This window comes from Apostichopus japonicus, chromosome 9 (genome assembly GCF_037975245.1).
Source record: "Apostichopus japonicus isolate 1M-3 chromosome 9, ASM3797524v1, whole genome shotgun sequence".
NCBI classification, from domain to species: domain Eukaryota; kingdom Metazoa; phylum Echinodermata; class Holothuroidea; order Aspidochirotida; family Stichopodidae; genus Apostichopus; species Apostichopus japonicus.
In genome coordinates this window covers 4,204,842-4,228,743 of record NC_092569.1, presented here as the reverse complement: position 1 = coordinate 4,228,743, position 23,902 = coordinate 4,204,842, and the positions used below count along the sequence as shown (strand labels likewise).

Here is a 23,902-nt window from a genome sequence, read left to right as displayed (position 1 = left end):
ACTGCTATATTTTGTTTTCAGACAAGGGAACGAGGGGGGGAGGGGAGGGGGGGGGGACAAAAAACCCAACCATCATCTTAACTCATATGACGGAGATCTGTGCAAGGGACAACGCTCCCAAACAGCTGTAGTGCTTAGGAGATGTCATTTAGTAAATCTGTGATGTCATATTGCCGCTAGGATCTAAAATATCTTACTTTCTCCCTTCCCTTTATTTCTTTAATACCTTCAAGGTAGAATTTCAACAGTGTTGTTGGCCGAAACTATCATTGGGTCATCATAAGATGTTGAATATTTTTGATTCAACATTTTCAACGCCAACTCCAATACAGAACATAAACATTATCACCAAGACTATAGGTGACCAGGTGAAACATACGTGGCTCGATGATGTCATATTTAGACTTGATAAAGTCTTCGGCCGTCTGTGTGTGAAGGAACACTACTTCCGTGGTATCTTCCAAGTGGAGTGATATTTATCTTAGCTGTCTGAGGAAGTTGGTCTGACATGTACGGTAAATATGTTTATCACATCAATTGAAGAAGGATGGGTGGGATTGTGCCACCCTTTAAGATAATAAAAAATGACGCACGCTGTTAACTAGTTTGTCTTGCCCGCATTATGCATGTACATTATTTTTTACGTGTGTGTGGATGTAACTTCAGACTCCAATGTGGTTGTAACACAGAGACTCCCAAGTTCTATCTCTGAAAAATGAAGAAAAAAGATATAAATAAAACCATAAAAAGTTGAAATAAAGGAAAAAACGGTGAATCTAATATTGTATGTAAGACTGCGTAAGTATCGAATAAACACGTGCTTACAAAATGCAAGGCAATTATATTATTGCAAGATTGATTTCTGTTCATAATGTTCCTCTTTTAAAACTTAGGCAGATCATAATGTTACTTGTGCTCACGAAAATCGAGGGAGGTTACAACTGCTCACAATTTTCGCGGAGTATTATAGTTGCGTATAGAATGCTCCCGAGATTGTAAAAACTCGTTTGTTGTCGGGTTCAGTCGGAGGTGACGTTATCATTGCTCCATATCCTTCCAGATCAAGGGCGTAGGAACCGGGGGGCTGCCCAGTGGAAAATGTGGAGGGGCGGAAGTATCATTCCGCCCCCCCCCCCCCCCCCCGCGCTTCGCAAGTCAGAAAACCCCTTTCATTTCCAGATGAGAAAACAAATCTCATTTGGAGCACCAAATTGATTTTAAGTCCAGGTGAAAATACAAAATTAAGTTTACAAAATGGAGTGGGTGTTGAAGTGAGCTATATTGCACCAAATTGCATCTGAGGTCACCTGGAAATGCAAAAAATTCCGGCCATCAGTCTTCAGCCCCCCCCCCCCACTCAAAGGTACCTTCCTACGCCACTGTTCCAGATATATATATATATATATATATATATATATATATATATATATATATATATATATATATACATATACATATATATATATATATATATATATATATATATATATATATATATATATATATATATATATATATATATATATATATATATATATATATATATATATATATATATATATATGATCGCTATAGTTTGCTTAGATCATAAGATTGCGATTTCAGGTTTCATCTGTTGACATGTTAAAATGTATTGTTTGAAAATCTTATACCTCAAGAGAATGCGTTCACATTTAATACATGTTTCATTTTCATTTTCTACTGTTAATGTGATGAGGTTTTAATTAAATAAGTCGCATTTCCCAACGTATATCCTTCGTTTGAATCTATTAATGAAGGCAGAGAAGGAAGGGGCCAATTATGAGAGTTCCGTCCTTACATGTGACTAAAAAACACCCTGCTATCCTTAATCGTGCATAGGTTTTCTACACGCACTTAAGTGTGGCAAATTGTACGCTACGTGGATGCATCGAAAACGCTGGGACAATTAGTTATTTATCAAACTGTAAAAAAAAAACAAGATTGTAAATGAACGTTTACCGAGCCAAGGTTATCTACAGGATATATTATACCTGGAATTACCGCAAAACATTCTGAAATTGAAAACTTCGATCAAGAAAATTTCAAGACGTATTATTGAGTAAAGACAAGGCGGTACTTATACGTGATTTGTTTTGGATCGGTTTTTTTTTTTAATACGCGAGGCAGAACGATGGGTGGAGACGAAGAAGTCACTCAAGTGCATGTTCAAGAAACAACGATTAGATCTCGCTTATTCAATGTATTTGAGATAACATTATTATTTGGGGCTGCAGCTGTTGGTGGAGTTGCAGCAGTCACCGTTGCATTAGTAAAGGTAAGCCGGACCCGACCCCCCTGAAATATGTTATAAGCGGTATAGAAGGTAAGAGTACACTTAGTATATGATATAAGCGGTAGAAGGTAAGGACAACTATATACGATATACATATATATAGTTGTCTATATATATATATATATATATATATATAGTTGTCTATATATATATATATATATATAGTTGTCTATATATATATATATATATATATATGTAAATATATATATATATATATAAACATATATATATATAAACATATATATATAGACTACTATATACATACATATATTTATATATATATATATACATATAAATATATATATATATATATATATATATATATATATATATATATATATATAAATATATATAAGAGCGAGCCCATGTACTGTAGGCGGAAGACGGTTAGAAAACTATTTATACATGGTACTGGCAGGCCCCAAGTCAGGTAGGGACAAAAGAGATCCTCCCCGCACAGACTACTGTGCCCCCGACCCCATGTCCCATCTGAGCCACTATCCTTAACTCCCAATACGAGGTAAATGGCATCTAGGACACAAACTTTAATAAAGCAATATGCTTTATTTTACAATAAGGTGAGTACTAAATACCATATTTAGGCAGCCACTATATGACCCATTACATGCTGCGTTGGCAGACTATCCATATTTGACTTGTCAGGCTTTCAAAGTCATCTTTATAAACCCTTCTGAAGAAAGAATTAAGGTTTAATTGGATTGCAACAATACACTACTGTTATAAGTAATACGAAGTCAACGCCAGATCAATTTACCATAATACAAGCACTGATTATATAGGCTCGGTGTGCAGAACCCAAGCCTGCTACGTCTTTTTAAGTGATGCTCTGGCACTTCTATACTTGTTAGAACTTCATCAGTGCGTGGTACAGGTAGCATACGCCCATTAAAAGCTCCATTGACTTACACACTAAATTACAAAAGTAACGTGGTCTCTAAGTCTGGATAGAAGTTTTCACTAGCTAAACGCTACCCTTCACCGGATAGCTGACAAATTGGCCTTTCATGCATGGCACCATCAATTTTCTATTACATGACCGTGTGGATTTTTTTGCTATCCGAGCTGGAAGTTTTCGTCACTTGTAAACAAACCTCTTCACTCAGTGGTAAACAAATTTCCTACGCTGCTCCTGGGAGGCCTAAAGGGGTCTAAAATTGCCTCAATTGACCCAATTTTCTCACCACATGTACTTCCATTCATGCTCTTCAACATGCAAGCCACAAAAAAACTAGATCATGATTGATAACAGGTCATCAAAGATGTTCTCCTGCTGCTTTTTGGCACTTTTCCTGAAGGAGAACAATCGAGCGGATGGATATAGACTCTAATAGGAGTATGCCACCCACACACCATGCACGGATTACATAATATCACGGTTGGTGGGACGAATCTTTCCCAAATTCTCCATTTCCTGTTAGACAGCTTACATCGGCCTAAACCCTTTCATTCGTCAGCCATTGAAAGTTGAGATCATCCCCTCACTCTTTGTTTTGCTAAATGCCTACACGTTACGGATAATCGTTCCTTACAAATTTCAGTGTTTCTAAATATTATTACTGTAATATAACCTATTATAATATTATTGTGTCGAAAGGACAAATAAGTTTGATCATTCACTCTTTTTCTAATTTCTTTTTGGTCATTCATTCTTTTCAGGCCGACTTTGAAGGCGACTGCCCACTTTTTGCTGAAGTCACTTACACAAACATAGTCTATTTTCGAATTGACGTAAATCCTTCATCCTTCGAGTGTGATTATTGCATAATTTTACAGGTATGTATGTGTCTATCGCAGTTTGGTCATCATGTGAGGCAGCCCGACATACACTTTCAAACATAGGCTAGAGGCTCCGGACTTAATATAGCAATGTTCATATATACTAGACAATAATAAATGTCTCAGAAAGGGTAAATTGCTTGTTAAAGCATAACATTGATGGACCATTCGATGACTGAAACCATGGCCACTTGGCTTCCTAATCTTGCAAAGTGAAACTGAATTGTTTGTATAGCTTGACACTATGTTTCCTTTCAAAGGCCAACAGACAAATCATTCATGTCCTGTATCTGATACAACTACAGACCACCTCATTCATAGGATTTCAAGTGATAAAGCTATCATTTCCTTATCAGATTCTGGTCACGCTAGTTAATATATAGACATAGGTTATAGCCTCTAGTTTGGTCACATTGTACCTTTCGATCTTTATAAAGTTAAAGTGGTCTGTTTGGCAGGATATCAAAATGATCTCCCCCCTCCCCTCTCCAATGGTCCTACTGTAGTTATAACAGCTATTGCCCACCGATTTGACGTCCCGATTCTTCTCTTTAAAGAAGAAAGACTCGCTCACAAATGATAAAAACTAGTCTGTTAAGTACCTAATTATACTGCCCTCATTATCCCGGAGGAAATGACCTGAATGTTGAAAATAAATAACAAAGGAAGAGGTAATTAGAAATTGAGATTATGATATACTTATGGTGAGGAGCTATATTGAACAGCCCATGCAATGTTATCCGAACTCTTTGCAGTGTGGTGTTATATAGTGCAGAGTGTCTTGTTAGATGTGGGAACCATGTTTTAACTCAATAACACTGAAGGGGAAGTGGGGGGGGGGGAGAGAGAGAATGGTGGGGTGTGGATATGGGTGGAGCGGCAATGGAATCTGGTGAGAGTGTTGAGATGTCTCTTCCATGTATGGTCATGTTACTTGTCTTTACTGGTTAAAAATTGACTTACTCTCTTATCACTTAGCACATACCTCCTGGTTGTTATATTCTCTGTATACTCAACACATACTGCCATACTCACAGATGAACTCTCTTAACATTCAGCACATTCTGCCCCATACTCAATGAATGCCATACTCCCTTACCACTCAATGCATACTTACTGCCATTCTCATTAGCGAACTCTCTTAACATTCAGCACATTCTGCCCTACTCATTGATTGCCATACTCCCTTACCACTCAATGCATACTCACTGCCATACTCACAGATAAACTCTCTTAACATTCAGCACATTCTGCCCCATACTCAATGAATGCCATACTCCCTTACCACTCAATGCATACTTACTGCCATTCTCATTAGCGAACTCTCTTAACATTCAGCACATTCTGCCCTACTCAATGATTGCCATACTCCCTTACCACTCAATGCATACTCACTGCCATACTCACATATGAACTCTCTTATGATTCAACACATTCTGCCCTACTCAATGATTGCCATACTCCCTTACCACTCAATGCATACTCACTGCCATTCTCACTAACGAACTCTCTTATCATTCAGCACATTCTGCCCTACTCAATGATTGCCATACTCCCTTACCACTCAATACATACTCACTGCCATACTCACAGATAAACTCTCTTAACATTCAGCACATTCTGCCCTATACTCAATGATTACCATACTCCCTTACCACTCAATGCATACTCACTGCCATTCTCACTAGCTTACTCTCTTAACATTCAGCACATTCTGCCCTATACTCAATGATTGCCATACTTCCTTACCACTCAATACATACTCACTGCCATTCTCACTAACGAACTCTCTTAACATTCAGCACATTCTGCCCTACTCATTGATTGCCATACTCCTTTACCACTCAATACATACTCACTGTCATACCCACTAACGAACTATCCTAACGTACACTCAATATATATTGTCATGTTTATTGCCATACTCCCTCAACACTCGATGCATACTCACTGCCACATTCACTGCCATACTCACCGACGAACTCTATTAACACTCACATACTGTCAAATTCATTGCTGTATACACTCTTAACGCCCGGTGCATACCCGTATACTCATTGACTATGTTCAGCGTTCGTCACAGAGAATGTAGCCAACTTGGTATTTCATTGCAATAAATGCCTTTTTTTTTTCTTTAAAAAAAATCCGTTTCAGGTGTTTTTGGCTATGTCAGCGCTCTTGTTAATAATGCTTAGAATCATCGTCATTTGTACAAGGCTCGTGTCACCGTGAGTATTTTTTTTACAAATTATTGAACATACACTTTCGAAATCTTTAGTTTCTGTGTTAATGTTATAAGAATCATTACTTCACCTGATTGGAATGTCAAATAATTTCATTCTCATCTTCATTCGATATTGTAATGCCAAAGATGCATACACATTATATGTCGTTAAAAAAAGTACAATTATTGGCACATATTTGTTGCATTATGACTCTGAAACAACTTTCGGACAATAATTAGATATGAGTAGTTTGATCAAATCATTCAATTACAGATATTTTGCCAATGTGCAGTATAATATGTTTTGATTATCATTGCTGCTATCTCGTAAAGCGATACATAGCTTTACAATTATTAGTTTTAATGTTCTTGTCTTGATTATTTGATTTATTATTATTATTAGAGCAATGCGACAGTGGGTGCGACTGATTATCATGATTCCTTTCTTTGTGATTACGTCTTTCGCCGTGCTCCTCCAAGCAGCCATTATCACAGCTGGCTTAAACACTTTCTGTCGGGGATTACTGGATGGTGCCGTTGACGAAATGAGGTATAAGCATATATATATATATATATATATATATATATATATATATATATATATATATATATATATATATATATATATATATATATATATATATATATATATATATATATATATATTTATATATATTTATATATATATATATATATATATATATATATATATATATATATATATATATATATATATATATATATATATATATATATATATATATAGCCTATTTGGGTACAAATACTGAAGATATATTGAGGAATAGCAAAAGTCAATATTGAATCTTTCAAAATTTGCCTCAGATTTCCAAATCGACTCATCGTAAATAAATTTAGCCACTGATTTAATATCTAATTTAGTTACAGGCCAAATAACGTTTCCCTTTTGAATAAATCTGTTTTTTTCACTGATAACTGAAATGTAACACATCGCTTATATCTCTGTAGATGTTGGATGTTTCAGCCCATAGACTGGAGTATCTACGACGGTTTCCGTTTTTATGACCGCCTTTTCAAGGGAATGGTAAGTTGACTGCTATAAATCTACTACACTGTTTACAAAATAAATTAACGCAAACAAACATACATACATAGACACACGATCAATATATACACACACACACAAAATTGCGAGAATGTTTACATACAGAGACAGGAATTGCTTTCAACATTGAAAAAGATTTTATTTTCTTTATCATCAAAATATCGACCTTCAGAAAGATATGGTACATCTTGTTTTGGTTCACTAACATACCACGCATGATGTTTGGGGTATATTTTGCTCCGTAACATCCAAATTTAAAACGCTATTGCTATATCAAGACACCGTATACGTTGACATCAAATGCCCTTTGACCTCCATTAAAACAAACAATATGCGTGTTGAATACCAATATGGATGGTAAAGGTTATGATTAATATCGAGATCATAACAAGAGAAGATGTTCAAGCAAACGCAAGGCCGACAGAGCAGGTACGTGGAAAATCGGCTGGGCCGAATGGCGAGACAAAACAACCCCACTAAACCCTAGCTCGTGGCTATGCGCTCAACATTGCATTTTATGTGTAGTTTCATGTACATACAGTAGATGTCTTCTTTATATAGGCATATACTGTACGCACCATTGTAGATATAGACTGATCTATACACCATATATGTGAAGGCTCAAATTTTACATCAAGATAAAAGTTATCTGCATGCCTCATACCCTACAAGTCATAGATGAACTGACGCAACGGTGTGTGAATGCTCATTAGTATGGATGTCTTCTTCACAGATAAACTATAATCCACCGATATGTGAATGTTCATTTGTGTCGATGTCTTCTATATAGAATGATACAATGATGTGTGAAGGCTCATTGTAATGGATATTTCCTTCATAGGAAGCCTGATTAACCGATATGTAAATGTGCATTTGTGTCGATGTCTTCTATATAGACTGATACAATGATATGTGAATGTTCATTGTAATGGATGCTTCCTTCATAGGAAGCCTGATTAACCGATATGTGAAGATTCATTTATGTCGATGTCTTCTATATAGAATGATGCAATGATGTGTGAATGTTCATTTAAATGGATCCCTTGAAAGATTGGACTGGTTCACCGATATGTGAAGATTCCTTTATGTGGTCTTCTATATAACATGATTGAATGATATGTGAATGTTCATTAAAATGGATCCCTTGAAAGATTGGACTGGTTCACTGATATGTGAAGATTCCTTTATGTGGTCTTCTATATAACATGATTGAATGATTTGTGAATGTTCATTAAAATGGATCCCTTGAAATATTGGACTGGTTCACCGATATGTGAAGATTGATTTATATGTTCTTCTATATACCCTGATGCGATGATGTGTGAATGTTGATTAATACAGATCCTTTCAAATATAGACTGGTTCACCGATATGTGGGTATTAATTGCTTCAGTCGTCTATATAAAACTGATGCAATGATTTGTGAATGTTAATTAATATGAACGTTTTCATAGGTATAGACTGGTTCACCGACATGTGAAGATTCATTTATGTGGTCTTTTTCTTTGTAACTGATGCAATGATGCATGAATGTTAATTAATATGAACGTCTTTATAGGTAGACTGATATACAGTGGCGTAGGAAGGTACTTTTGAGTGGGGTGGCTGAAGACTGATGGCCGGCCTGGGGGGGGGGGGTCTAAGGGGATTTTTTTGCATTTCCAGGTAGCCTCAGATGCAATTTGGTGCAATATAGCACACTTCAACACCCACTCCATTTTGTAAACTTAATTTTGTATTTTCACCAGGCCTTAGATGCAATTTGGTGCTCCAAATGAGATTTTTTTCTCATTTGGAAATGAAAAAGGGGTTTTCTGACTTGCGAAGCGGGGGGGGGGGGGCGGAATGATACTTCCGCCCCTCCACATTTTTTACTGGGGGGGCTGGCGCCCCCAGCCCCCCGGTTCCTACGCCCTTGGACTGATATGTGCAAGTTTGATTTCACGTAGCACTCTTCTTACACTCACACACACACAGACAAACACACACACATTGCCATATATGCACTGATACGTGAAGATTCATTTATCTTTGATGTTCTCCTGTACATTCTTATATCCACAGATTGCTTCATGGAGCTCATTTCTAATTTGGGCGATTCTCACCACATCTTCATGTCTTGTTGCGCTCTCCTCTAAGAAACCTCCAAATCAACGAAGGCGGCAGCAGTGAAACCGTATTTGAGGCGTCGTTTTATTAAAAGCAAAGCACATTTCCGCGATCGCACAAAATTTCATGTACAATTGTTTTTTTTTTGTTATCGTAGGTTGTAAAGTTCACACTTGATGTGTTCAATTTCGAATTTGAGATTAAATATGTTAGTACTTTACGTGCTGGAGCTGCCTATCTTACAGCGATATGACCCGATTATGATGATTTCAAATTTCATATACCAGCGGGGAAAATAGCCAACAGAGTCACATCAATAAAATAGAGGGCGTACGGCTGTTGCTGATCAACTATTACACCAATCTTAATGTAAATACCGTCAAGCACAAACAAACGCTGGATTATTTGGGACCAAATTTCGACACCTCTCCAGAGTAGTTTCATGTCTGTGAAACCTCCCTAATACATCCCCGTTATAACTATTGAACTATATTCAATCTGAAATGAATTTCTAAATTGGAAAGATTCCAAATTTGAGTTGAAATGTTGAATTGGAAGCCACCCGACGTGTAAGTTGTAATCCATACGCCCTTGCGGGTTTCTCCCACAGTTGTGGTCGCTTAAGCGTCGTAAAAGTAACTGCTGATTAATATATTATTATTATTATTGTTATTATATTATGCCGGAGTGTATCATTTTATTTCATACATAGAGTTCTGACGTGCTAGTATAATTCATTGCATGCTTAAATTTCATAGACCACTGATGATAATTTCTCCCAGTATATTTGTATGTTACCAACAAAACACTGGTTCGTTCTGTATATATATGTATTCAGTTATATGCATTGTTCTAAATTTAGTAGCAGTGAGGAGGAGAAGGGTGGGGGGGTAGTTACGTTTTTTGTCATTTACTTGGCCATGTCGAGAGCCATATGATGACGTTTTCCAGGGCATGTTAATTAATTTTGACCCCTAAAATCATTGAAAAATTTTCTGATAAACTACAACGTACTTTTGAGGGGAGAGAATGTTCGCGACATTGCGTTTCAGTATTGGGTTAATAAAACTATATAAAAAACTATAATAAATGATATGATGTATATAACATGGTGCCATTTTCATTATAATGAACTCGTATAAATGTTCTAAACAAAGGAAAATCCAGCAGTATAATGTAACTCAATGCAAGAGAATTTTGCTGATGATGGGTGACTCACACTAATATGAGACTCGCAAAAATTAGAAGTCATTACAAACGTTAACGCTAGCATTGCGATGTTCATTTATATTTTGATCTTTGGTGTAAATTATTCAAACTAATATTATCAGTTTGTTAACAAAAAAATACCCCGAGGAATGATGAACACAGCACATTGATGGAAATAAATACAAGACAAAAGAGTGTGCATGAAATTAGTTAGCTAGTTGTAGGTCAAACGGTCTTTTTGCGAGAGAGTATACTCGAGCTTAGCTGTGGGTCTCAGTGCTGGAGGGGAGGGGGCAGAATTCCAAGTCGTTTCGTTTATGTGTACAAATGTCACCATTTCGAATTTACAGAATCCTAAAAGCAGTGACAAAAAATGGGATTTAATTACTTATACAATTCATTTTTACGTATATATTATACTCCAGATTATAATTATTTGTCATAATTGTAATATAAATATAAATGTAACTGAGAAAATGACTGCAATTTACAGAGTTTTTTTGGTAAGACTACGAGTTGTAGAAATTGATGACGTCAAACAAAAAGTATGGTACTGAGCCTTGGCTTGTTGTTTACGTAATGTCGTATGTCAACCACTGATCTACAGATCAGTGATGTCAACGAACCATTAGCAGACAACAGCTATGAAGCCTATAATACTACTGCATCAACTAATACATACTGTACTATACCTTTCGAGATTCGGTAAGACTACTTGATGTAAACTCTCACTAATATTTCCTATAAATTTCTTATAAAAGTATTTTGCTTGGATGTTAGGGGTTGGCTTAGAAAAGAAGTGGCTCTGCGAGACAAAAGCAGTTTGCTTAAGTCACGACACTTGGCCTTTCGGGGTCTGGAATTTAGGCACAAGTTGTTCGCAATACCGTACGAGATTCACGAAAGTAGCCTAGCCGTAAACGTTACGTAGTAAGACATAACGTTAACCTTACATTGTAATGTGACATAGTCTAAGCTACATAGCAACCACTGCCCAACCAGTTCGTCACCTAAAATGTTTTGGGCGGCACTGAGATAATTGCTCTGACCAGAATCTCCTTATTCTGTTCCATATTCTTTCCTGTATACATAGGTTAATTGAGATTTTGCCATAACCCAAGGTAAGACACTAGAGGCTCACCAGAATATAGCCCAGGCTAGGCCTTAAACAGCCACTGGTCCAATTTTGTATGTAGTATGTAAATGTTGGTTCAATATTACTTACTGTGTATACTGTATCACACAGTATTCTGCACCTGTACAATGCAGATTATTACCCACGCTAGGCCTCAAACAGCTACTGGTCCAATTTTGATTGGGTATATAATATTGGTTCGTTAGTACCTACTGTGTACACTGTATCAAACAGTACTCTGCACCAATACACTGTGTACAGACACACTGCAATGTGCCAATGTGCACGTATACATTTGGATGGGTTTTATGGGAGGGCATCTTTCGTACGTAGTTGCCATAATTGACGTAAATCATAGTAGCACCATAGTTGACCGTATTAGTTGAACTCATATGATGATTCGAAGTGGTGGGAGGACGTAGTCTTCTGGTTGTTGTCTATTACTCGGAACGATCTATATGTAGCCTAACTACATACCTAACAAGACACAATGTCACCTCCCCATCCCCAGCCCTTTCTTAGAGAGAGTCACAGAGTGCCAGCTCCTTGGCTGGGGTACGGCACGCTACACTGGGGACTTCTTATTTAAATTATCCACAGATCATTGATTAGGGCTGGTCACTCATTCAAGACGAGGCAGCTGGAGTATGATATTTGTCAATATCCTGTTTCTGGAGACTGTATTGTATACAAGCTAGGTAGTTTTTTTATATAAACCGACGAACTTTATTGCTTTTGTTACTAGTCTGCCACGGCAAATACCGGAAATGTAACGAAAGCCTTTAGGTAAACTAGAACTGCATTTGCCTGCAAACACACAGCATTGTAATGTGTGTGGAGTGCTTGCATTATAGGGAGAACTTTTTGGTTGTTCATGATGTTATTTTTGGATGGACAACACACCAGGGAGTTAACTTAGTCTTGTAGGTACCTATAAAGTTAGTGCCATGACAGGCATAATATGTTGGCTACGCAGCTAGCATCTGACACTGCAAATGTACAGAGACTATATGAAACTTTCAGTTTCAATGTCCAGTCATGTAGGTATTGTTCACTTGGCCAGTAATTACAATATTGCAGCGCTGACGAGCACTACAGTAATAACTAGACTAAGGTGACCATATCTCCTGACTGGAATCAAGGACATTTATTGCGTGACTGATATGGGGGAGGGGTGTAAGGGGAGGGGGTGGAAAAGTTTCAAGTGCCCAAGGTGCTTAGATGTAAAATGGTGATACTTACAAGCACTTTTAAATCAAGTGATGAAATTTACTTACTTTACGAAAGAGTGCTAGGCTAGATCGATCTGAAATATATTTTAACAATGTTTCCACTTCACACTGGCCCACCTGAAATACTGGTTAGTTCCGTTCTGCGACTGCACACTTGACTAGTCTTTAAAATTATTTTACTAATAATGTGGGATATTTTCGAAATTCCTGAACATTTTGACGAATTGGGGACATTTTCGGGGACACTTGTTCATCGGGGACAGCACACTGTAATCGGGGACTGTCCCCGAAAATCGGGGACGTCTGGTCACCTTAAACTAGCCCTCTCAGTAAGTCTTTCCACTTTCAAGGCTATAACAGGCAGCTTCCTTGTGCAACACTCATTTCGTCCAGTGCTGTAATAAATCATCTTCAGGTTTGACGTAGTGGCCTCGAATGGCTTGTAGTTAACACTGGGCAATCTCTCTTATGCAATACAAAGTACTCTTATACCAGTGTACACACTTGATGTCTCCACGTTCATTTCGTTTACACACTTAAGGCAAGGACGGGGTACGTTAATAAATACAAATGGAAAGAAAATTAAATATCATTACCTTTATTGAAACAAAGAGAAAGAGTCAAAAGTATATAAAATAAATCACTTCTGCAGATTCATAACAAATAATTGTTCACAGATCAAAAAAATTGAATTTGAAATGTCCAGTCCAAATAAACACGATGAGGAAAAATAAATAGAATATGAAGAAGAACAGACAGAAATTCTGCCGATGCATAACAGAAAACAGTACTTAAAACTAAACTACAACAAAGTGAAAACTATTTTACTGTAACTGAACAGACAACACATTTCTATTTTGACAGGCTTCACTGAACTGCAAAAGAACAGCAAAAATACAGAAATGATCACGGCAGGTTAAAGATAGCAGGCCTCACAACTGGCTCATGGCCAGGTCAGAGTGATGTGCCCCCTCCCCAACCCCCCGTGCAGTCTAATGCCCCCCACCCCACATGTGCCACCATCACATGTACAGACACTTCAAAAGGAACCAGGCACGAATATTGAGCCCATTTTTAAATTTTGGTGCCCCTCTAACTCAAATTCCTGGCTGACAATCCTGCCAGGCCTACAGTCAACCTGTAACCATCATTAGTGGTTTTGTACCACTCACTACACATACTGTACCAGCAAGGTTTCCATTGTACAGAATACTATCTGGGCCTCCCACTCTACATGCAATATATGCAAATATAAATCGAAACTATTTCTACAGAAATATAAATCTATACTAAATATAAATCAATTAGAACATAGATAGACTATAACAAAAGCTCAATTAAATGTACATATAATGATGTTCAAATCAAGTTTGATCACTGATTTGTAAAGTGAACAACATCAAGGGTGTGGTAATATTAGCTTACTGTACCACCAAGCAACTTTTATTCGGTGGCTAAGTCACTTTCCGCTTTATTAAAGGTTAAGAATCATTAAGTCTAGCAAAGGTTATAGAGCTACCTATTTTACAGTAGCAACAACCTTCATTTGCAAGTTTTTAATTCAAGAACTTATAGAAAAATAAAATAGCAAAATGAAAAAACGATGGAAGATATCAATTGTGCAAAAAACTGAACAAATCCTCTGTCAATCTTACACTTGAGATATTCCTATGCCATAAACCACATCTAAGAGATTCACATTCCCCTTAGTGCTATTTATTGCCAGGTAGAAATAAAATAGCATGTGCTAAATGGTTTCCTTTAAAGGCATATTCCTGAGGCAGACAATCTGACACTGCCTGAAACCGGGGGGGGGGGGGGGGCTGAGGGAGTGGAGGGGGTATGGTTGACTGAAACGGTTGAAGGAAACCTATTTTTCTGGCTAAACCATTGATTCTTCCCTGAAGTGGATCACAGTGGTATGTGATGTCATTGCAGCAATTGTTCTTCAAAAGTATTACTTTTTCTAATCTTCTCGTTAATTTATCTTTGAAATGTGATACATTTGGAATGTTTGCTTAGCTGTCATTCCCGCCAAAGTTCTCTGTATTAAGAACTCCATCAAGGAGCAGCTTTTATTGTAGAAATATTATCTTGTTCTGTGGATAAGTTAGCTAAATATTATAAACATAAAAACAAAACCAATTTCAGCTGAATTGTCGCGATGACATCATTCATTCCGTTGTTGCCAGATACAATCCCAAACTATCGATACATTTAACACAAAAAATCACATTTTCCCCCATAAGAAAACTGCTATGATTGCGGTGTTGGCATTTTGTATGAAGAAAATTTCATGCATTTTTCACACTGTCAATGTTTTCCTCTGCTGGAAGCTGGGGGGGGGTGCTTTTTTTTTTAAATCAGCAATTCATGGAATTGGCCAGACATTTCACAACCTACTACTTGCACTAAAGGCTGTACACTGCATGGTAAGGAACATTTTATGTATGTCTTGGTCATTTAAAAACAAGAATGCAGGATGTACGGTCACACTTAAAAACAGAGAACACGACAGCTGCACTATGACGATGAATAAAAACATTATTTTTGGCGTATGCACACAGTTTCTGGCATACATGGGTAACATTATAAGCTAAACTTATATTAAGCAAATGGCTGGAATCTACTGTATAATCCCCAGACCGTCACTGCAAAGTACTGCTACCCTCATATGACTAGCTATCTAACTGTCATGTACATGCTACATACTTCTTTTACACATAACTTAAACCTAAGTTACATAACTGCATTCTTCCAAAGTGATCTGATGATTAATATTAGCACAATGTTCCAGCCGTCATAATATTGTATTTTAGATCCTCCTGCAAACAGGAACTCGCGACGAAGCCATCATTGGCTTATCAAAGCCGCAAGCTGACCGAAGTCGGTCTCTTAGATTCATATTTAACATCCATGATTATGAATTGTCAATTGTCAACAACTCTGTAACTGGACGACATACATGGACGACATTGGGACCTTATTATTGAAAGGCATAATAATCACAATTTCTGACAAAAACCAAATGCCTTTATATGTCCATGTGTATCATAAACCTGATCATAAAGAGTACAGTAAATCAAGTAGTAATTTGTGCAGGTAATTGTGATGACAGGAAATATCTGGCTCCTTCAACATCTTAACTTCATAATAATGCAATAATTGCTTGCATCGAAAGACACACTTCACAACCATTTTGATTCCAGATTCAACATTGATGCCAATGTACACTGGAAGACATGATACATTGCTCTGCAAAGATTGCTCAGGTGATTCATCAAACCTACTTTTGAACATTTATCATTTTGCAAATACTATACACTATATGTTAAGTAGAAGAAACTTTTAGTGAGAGGCAATAAATTCAAATTACAAAGAAAAAACCTCGGTCTCAAATTGTAAACCTTTCACACATTACCCCCCCCCCTCCCCCATTTTTTTTCCATAATACATTACTTTCCTTGAACCCAGAAGCAAATAATGTTTACGTTTCAATTCATAAAAGAGGGAGACAAAATGTGATATATCAATTTATGAAAGAAAAGGATATGTACTTTTATAACCCAAATGTGTTTCTTTGCTGATGAAAGGCTATCCAACTCCCATTTATTCAAAGAATCTGATGGCAGTTCTTGATCGACACCTGGGAAATTTCTGCTCTCAACAAAACCCACAGCCTGTCAACCCACAATGTAAAACTTCCAAGAATAGAAACGGACTTACTCATCAGATTTTGATAAATAAATCCCTATTTTTTTTCAAACTCCTTTGGCGCTGGACAATTTTTTCAAGAAATTATCATGGTCCCATATTGAAGCCAACAGGCCGCCATCGTTCTTTGGATCGCTTTGGTACTCGTAGCCGATAGATTCACCTGATAATGTGGTCATTTTACTACTCATCTCCTTCAGGAGTGCATTTCCAGCACAGATGTCCCATTTTTTAATCAACGTAGTATGTATGTAGGCATCTGCATTGCCTGCAAACAGCTCTAAAACTTTGTAACCTGTTAAGATGAGAAGAAGTAGAACAAGAAATTTAAGAAATTCAACAAAAAAAAATAAAATTAAATGAATAACAACAGCATTCGGTATTTTAAGTGACTGCCGCGCATTTGTTACTACTGATGTATTAATACAATGACCAGCCCCAAATTTGTATCATGTGTATTCATCTCGGCTGATTCACTGTTGATACTCGGTGCAAGATTCATACAGTCCAGACTATGCCTGTTACTGTAGTGTACTTCCATTCATTTGGTTCAGTAGATTCAGTGCTTTACCACACCAGTAAGTCCCATAATCATGATTTTTTTGTTATTGTGGTCAAAATATCAAACATAGTCGCAAAGTTTCTGATATAAGATTCTATTGTTTGAAATATTCTGCTCTGCTCTGCTAACATTCTACAGACCTTGAAACAAAGAGAATATTGAAGGTGTCAGTGACTTAGTGCCAACCCCATCTCCCCCCCCCCCCCCTCCCTTCCGAGATGACCTTTTAAAACTAGGATATCTCCCAGATGGAGCAAAGGTGGGTTTTTCAACTCTTTTTGGGGAGTCGTCTCCATTGTGTAGACTAAAGATGATACTTGGATCAGTGTCTCCTTTCATAGACGTGTGCAGAAAAACCTAGTTAATTTTCACGACAGATAGCATCAACAATATAGAACATTCTAAAGCGACCTGCTGAAGCAGAGAGGAACCGTTCCTCAAATGAATCGGTGAAATACCCACCTGCGCCACCAGCTTTTATAACGTTAACTTCTTTTCCAAAGGTTTCCTCTGCCACACCTTTGACCGCTCCCGCATGACTCCTCGATACGATGATATTTGGGCTCTCCTTCATGCTCACTTTGTACGGTGGTGACTTCAGATTGGCAGAGTGACCATGTCCAACCCAAGCCCAAGCTAAATGGCATGAAAAGTTAAGAAAGTGTTAAATATAATATAAAACGAATTGTAGAGTTTGCCGCATCCAGTATGTTGGTGAAACCAAAACCACCCTCAAGAAGCGGTTCTATTGTCACAGATGCACAGTCAACACCATGAAGACTGAGACCCCGGTTCGATAACACTTTAACCTTCCTAACAATACAATCAATGACATGTCCCTACAGGGGATTGAATCCTTAGATAGCCGTCCTGACTTAGTACGAATCAGCAGAGAGAGGCTGCGGATGCAACGCCTTCGTACCATTCAACCTCATGGGCTGAACATTCAGGAAGGACATGACTAACCTTTCCTCTGCTTTCCCCCCTGCACCACCTGGTATCCTCCTCTGTCACCCCTCCTCTTGAAGCTCTCTTCCACCTTGTTTTCTCCACACTTTTCTGTCCTTGTCCTTCTCTAATTTATTCCCTACACTCTTCCCTTAATCCCCTCTTTGTCCTTCTACACTTTCCTTCTACCATAAATAGCTTACTGAAGGTAATTGATAATTTCCAATGAAACCTTAAGTGATGATATGAGAAGATATTATGATTTGTGTTGCCCTCACAATACTTATTTACTAACATTCACGATTTCATAAGATGATGCAGGGTAGCAGAAATGACACTCATTCTGCTCATAGGAATTTGAAATTTAGTTGTGCAGAGGAATATCAAATGAAAAGGGATGGAAATGCTCATCAGTTTTACCAGCCAGGCTGTTTCTATAAATCGTATCGAATCTCTACGAACCGATTAATAATCCTGTTCAAAGAAAAACCTATCAACAAGTGCTGGTATCTAATTGCTTACGAGGGCCTGACTGCTAAATTTGCCCAATGTCTTTACCAAGGCTATCATGCATTATTCATAGCTTTCTTGTCGGCTGTAAAGTATCTTACTACAAAAGTAGCGGAATAGGGTAAACAATTAAGACGTACTGTACACTAGCCAACCAGAGAACTAATAACTGACATAAAAATCACTTCAGTCGTGAAGAAACTGGAACTAAAAAATAAATACAACATATAAAAGAGTAGATACTCACTTGTTTGGTCAGAAAATGGTTTGTGGATAACACCAATCACAGGCTCTCCCTTGATAGCAACACAGACCATTGTTGTCACATAATGGACTAAATTCTCTATCAGGAGGAGGGAGGGAGAAAGGAAGAAAACTTGTTAAGTATTTGACATTTTTTCAACTGTAACAAAACTGATTTACAGCTGTGATTGTGATTGAAAAGAACAATGAATGGACAGAATATCTGCGACAATGATTGGAAGAGATTGGACGTTTATAGGTAAGGACTGTTTTAGACTGAACACTTGGCACTGCCATTACTGCTGTACGGAAACTGGTCACTCGCCCAACAACCATTTGGCTCAACTGCCATTTCGACCAACTATACCATTTCGCCCAACCCTGTTGGTCCTTTCGCCCAACGCCCCAACCAGCTTGGTCATTTCGCCCAACCTTGCTGGTTATTTCGACCAACATTGATTAAATATTATACTTCAATATAACGGACAGGGATACTTCTATGGGTTTGGTCAAATTAATAAGGAAACGTTCGGGAATTGTTAAAGTTACGGGATACGAACCCATTATTAAGGCAACTTGAAGTCGTGGTTACAGTCGGTAAGATGGATCAGTGTTTAAGGGGTTAGGTTTGATAGGTTTTTATGGAGACTGATCACCCCCTTTTTTGATAACATTAGATTAACACTATGTAGAACTAGATTAACACCCAACTGCTGTGAACAATACCCTTGATTAACGCCTGGCGGACTTGATAAATGCTTGACCGAAGTCATCAAGCAGAACAAGAGCTGTGGATTAATGACCCACGAACAATAGGCCTCCCATCAAAAGCGATATTATTCTCACCGAAAATGAGTAAAAAAATGGTTGGTCGAAATGACCATGCTGGTTAGGCGAAATGACCATGCTGGTTGGGCGAAATGACCATGCTGGTTGGGCGAAATGCCCATGCTAGTTGGACGAAATGGCAGTTGGGCGAAATGGCTGTTGGGCGAAGTTACCAGAAAGCCTAAGTACAGTGATGTAAGCATGTATACTATATACTATGGACTTCCATGAGACGAAGCACTGTATCAATGACATGCTAAAACTTACCAGTGTATTCCTGTGTAGCATCAAGGGGGTCGACCCACACGACTACGTCTTTGATGGGTATCATCTGATCGTCGGTGATGATAGACTTCACATCTGGATGGTTCACCTCCAACTTCTTGACTTTTGTTTTATCCCATGGCTTATCTTCCTTCTCTTCGGATACAACCTTTGATGGATGATAAATCACAAAACTGTACGTCAGTGGCATTACTAATATTCCAAATGTTGTACAGTATATAGCAAATGAGAAACATGAAAGTGGGTCAGTGGAACCTTCCATGGATGTTGACATCCAGGCTACAGTAATTAATGCAAAAGGCTAAATATCTTTATCAGACCATACTGTAGTGTCCCACTTTCCAACCCTTATTAAAACCATAGAGATTACACTAACACCGACTGCTTGCTTGAGGACCGAAATGTAAATATTCTGCTCTTGTATGATTGGAAACTTTGTAAGATAACTGTTGTCAACGTATGAAAACATATCATTCAAATTAGTCGCATTTGCATATGATTTTGCTACACCACTACTCAACACAGACCATACAGTACATTGCCAATGGTATTCAAAATTACTTCGTCCATTTGGCAAACGACAAAGTCTACTGTACAGAACAGTGCCATGTCAGTTACTTTACAGCAAAAGCAAGGAGGTACTGCAGATGGAGATTCAACCCGAGTTTCTTTTCCAGAATATATAACCCCCTCTCACTACATATATACTTGAGAATTTAAGAATCTGTTTCATGAATGTACAAAGTGTGCAATTAGCAAGCCTTTTCATGCATGCGCAAGCAGGGAGGTGTTAGAAATGGAGATAACCAACACTCTCTCTTACCAGATATATTGCCCCCTCTCTATACGTACTTGAGAATTTTTGATAAACCTGTTTCCTCAACAAAGGGTGTGATTTAACAAGCCAATTCATTTCCCCTTGAAACTACTGTAAGTACACGATTACCTTTCCCACGGTATGCTGAAGCTTTCAACAATCTAGAAAATCCTGCAACCTTGACTGAAAAGTCTAATCTATAGTACTTGTCATATACAGTATCATTGAGAAGTAGGATCTGATTTATCAGTAGCATGTTCTACAAATCATGTCAGAGAATATATACATTTGCTTAATTACCTACAAACTTGCTGCGAAATGAGTTCTAGTCTTCGAAAATGTTACTAAAGGAAGTATCTGCGATGGAGTTGACTATAATGCCAGCATTCATCCTTATGACAAAGGGTTTGATGTCAGCTGACAATACTAAAAGTAAAAGTGGGGGGGGGGTGGGTGAGAGCACTCAAGACAGTAACTGTAGCAGATGCCCAGGCAGTCCTAAGTGCACTGTCACCACAAATATATATGCTATCATATAGGCATAATAAGACTGGTTTTCTACAGTAGGCTACTATATTCCTAGGCTAGGCTTGGTGAGTTTATGTACGCTATAGCCTAGGCCTAACAACATTACACATTTATAGGCCTAGGCTAGGTCCTACTCCTAGGTAAGGTTCAAATTTAAGACTACTGTAGGCCAAGGCTAGTTATGGTATTTTACATATACTTCAGTATCCACAGCATAACTTACCGTAGACCAACATGGGTAGTATGCTACCATAGTGATAAGTTACAAGACTAAAAGTAACCAAAACTTACTGGTAAACCGTCAAATGTTACTTTCAGGGAATACACAATTGCTTCATGGGATTTCATGTCTCCAGCTGTCACAGGATTATTGGCACCTTCTAAGGTTTTCCCTTTGCTCTTTTCTTCTAGATCAGCATCTTTTCGTACTTTCACAACTTCGACACCACCTTTTTCGGCTGCATATATTGCAGCAGATAACAGTTGTTTCATGCTTATTTCATCGGCAGATGTCGAGACCTCAATTTCATGTCCCCACCAACTTTGCTGCACATAGTACAGTGCTAAGGCCCCTACAAAGGCCAACACCAAAAGCCCGATTGGACTAATCTTTACGCTATTCATTGTCTTCTTTAAAAATATACGACTAGAGTCACTTTGAACTTCGTGCCCGTATACCTTCGTCATTCCTCGAAAAAAAAGATACTTCTCAATCGGTGCCTTCCAGTGTATCAAGGCTCATAATTAAAACTGATAGAAATGTTATGGCCGCTACGTGTTACTAACTTTCCGCATCCACGTCACTTCTATGCACTGAGATAGTGTTTGGTAGAGCGTTTCCGTACCTTTAGAACGGGCACTTGTTGCGCGAAACAATAATCAGATAACGTAAAAGCGAAGTTTGCCGCATTGACAGAAAATAGTTCACACATAATGTTACATAATACGTTCTAGCAAATAACGCCGCTGACTTGCATCATCCACAAACATCTTAATAAAATTTACTTAAGCACATATATGGTAAACGAAACATGAAGTTAGTTTCACTAGATTGTGCGTGTAATATCATGTTTTCATGCATTTTGTTGTGAAAATTCTATGTACTTATATCTGTGTCAATGTAGGTGCTGCTGAACTACCTCGAGTCCTATGATGAGCATGCCGCTCCAAATTTGTAACTTGTGCGTTCGTGTTGTACTCATAGAAATTGAACCATTGTCTACTTATCCATTTACATCTATCTCTTTTGAGTTCACCCTGCCCTTTAACCTGTCTGTATTCTGTTCATGTATTTGTCTCTTCTGTTACTGTTATTGTCATTTTAGCCTCTGAAGAAAATCCTGCTAGGATCGAAACGTCAGGCCAACTTACTTTACTCATTTTCTTACCCCGGCTAAGTTCAGTGGATAAGCAATTTGCCAACAGTTTTGTTTAATTTAGAAATTAAACTAAGAAGAATGTTGACACAGTGAATTGCCGTGCGTTTAAGCAGTGATTCCTCGAAAAAGTGATGGCGCTTTGCGTTGTACGGCAAAAAGCCATATCATTTTTACGTCTTCATACATACATTGTGCGTTGGGACTTTGAAACTGAATGTGATTTTACCCGTTTTTTTTTAAAGAGCAGGTGTACTTTCACAACAGAGACATGTTTTGGAGACCAGAGTGGTAAGTAGGCTACTATACACTCATGGCTGGAGAACCAACTTTGACAGCTTTTTTTCCCGCCACTAATGACTCGAGTAAGTGGAGTGTTTTGTGCAACTTTTAATGTCTGGAAACATTTTTCTTGCTAGTATTATTTAAATGCTCCACTCAAATAGTGTCATAGATGTCCCTGAAAAGTGCCACGAAAAAGCAACCCTACCTCCTCTCCACCACCTCCTCACACCTACATTTGTGTAATACTTCCTCTGTGCATATGCAGTTCTCAGTTTAATGTTAATGTTGCAAAGTGTGTAGTAGCCTATTTTCCTAGTATTATATGTTAGTGATACGCCCAGGACATCATAACCGCCATCCCATGTTATTCTGGGAAACAGTTTTAAGACAAATAAGGTGGTAATCATTTTTGCCATTAGGCTTTAGTCAAATCGTATCCGAAAGGACAGCTGTATCCGGTCTAAGGGCCTAGGATAACTATATCCAGGGTCCAGTGAATAACAATACAGCAGCTGAGCATACGACAATATAGTGTAAAGTATTTAGATTCCTATATGTAATTGCTTCTAAGAAATACCTGTGAAACTACAGTCCACTGCCACATATTTGACGATTTATGCCCCTTAATGCGGCACACGATATCACCATTTCGAGTGATTTATGTCAACTTTATCACTTTAGTTATGTCAAAAGACGGTAGTG

The 23,902-nt window shown here is 37.8% G+C and overlaps 3 protein-coding genes across 3 annotated transcripts in view; 2 read left to right on the top strand and 1 right to left on the bottom strand.

Annotated features, from left to right (window-relative positions):
• The first annotated feature begins 1,866 nt into the window (after positions 1 to 1,866).
• On the top strand, positions 1,867 to 11,217 carry LOC139973392 (uncharacterized). Its single transcript, XM_071980042.1, has 6 exons — positions 1,867 to 2,296; positions 3,992 to 4,108; positions 6,266 to 6,339; positions 6,739 to 6,885; positions 7,323 to 7,398; positions 9,484 to 11,217. Exons 1-6 carry the CDS (start codon positions 2,153 to 2,155, stop codon positions 9,589 to 9,591), a joined length of 666 nt encoding a protein of 221 aa, XP_071836143.1. The 5' UTR covers positions 1,867 to 2,152; the 3' UTR covers positions 9,592 to 11,217.
• Positions 11,218 to 11,304: 87 nt separating this feature from the next.
• LOC139973373 (dual oxidase 2-like) overlaps positions 11,305 to 23,902 on the top strand; it is a 77,364-nt gene continuing 64,766 nt past the window's right edge. Inside the window, exon 1 of the mRNA XM_071979997.1 lies at positions 11,305 to 11,442. The gene's annotated coding sequence lies outside the window, so the exon portion shown is untranslated. The remainder of the gene's footprint in view (positions 11,443 to 23,902) is intronic.
• LOC139973380 (inositol monophosphatase 3-like) lies at positions 13,687 to 22,443 on the bottom strand. Its single transcript, XM_071980019.1, has 5 exons — positions 21,831 to 22,443; positions 20,177 to 20,342; positions 19,086 to 19,181; positions 17,843 to 18,016; positions 13,687 to 17,113 (listed from the first exon to the last, which is right to left on the bottom strand). The coding sequence occupies exons 1-5, from the start codon at positions 22,224 to 22,226 to the stop codon at positions 16,866 to 16,868; spliced, it is 1,080 nt and encodes a 359-aa protein (XP_071836120.1). The 5' UTR covers positions 22,227 to 22,443; the 3' UTR covers positions 13,687 to 16,865.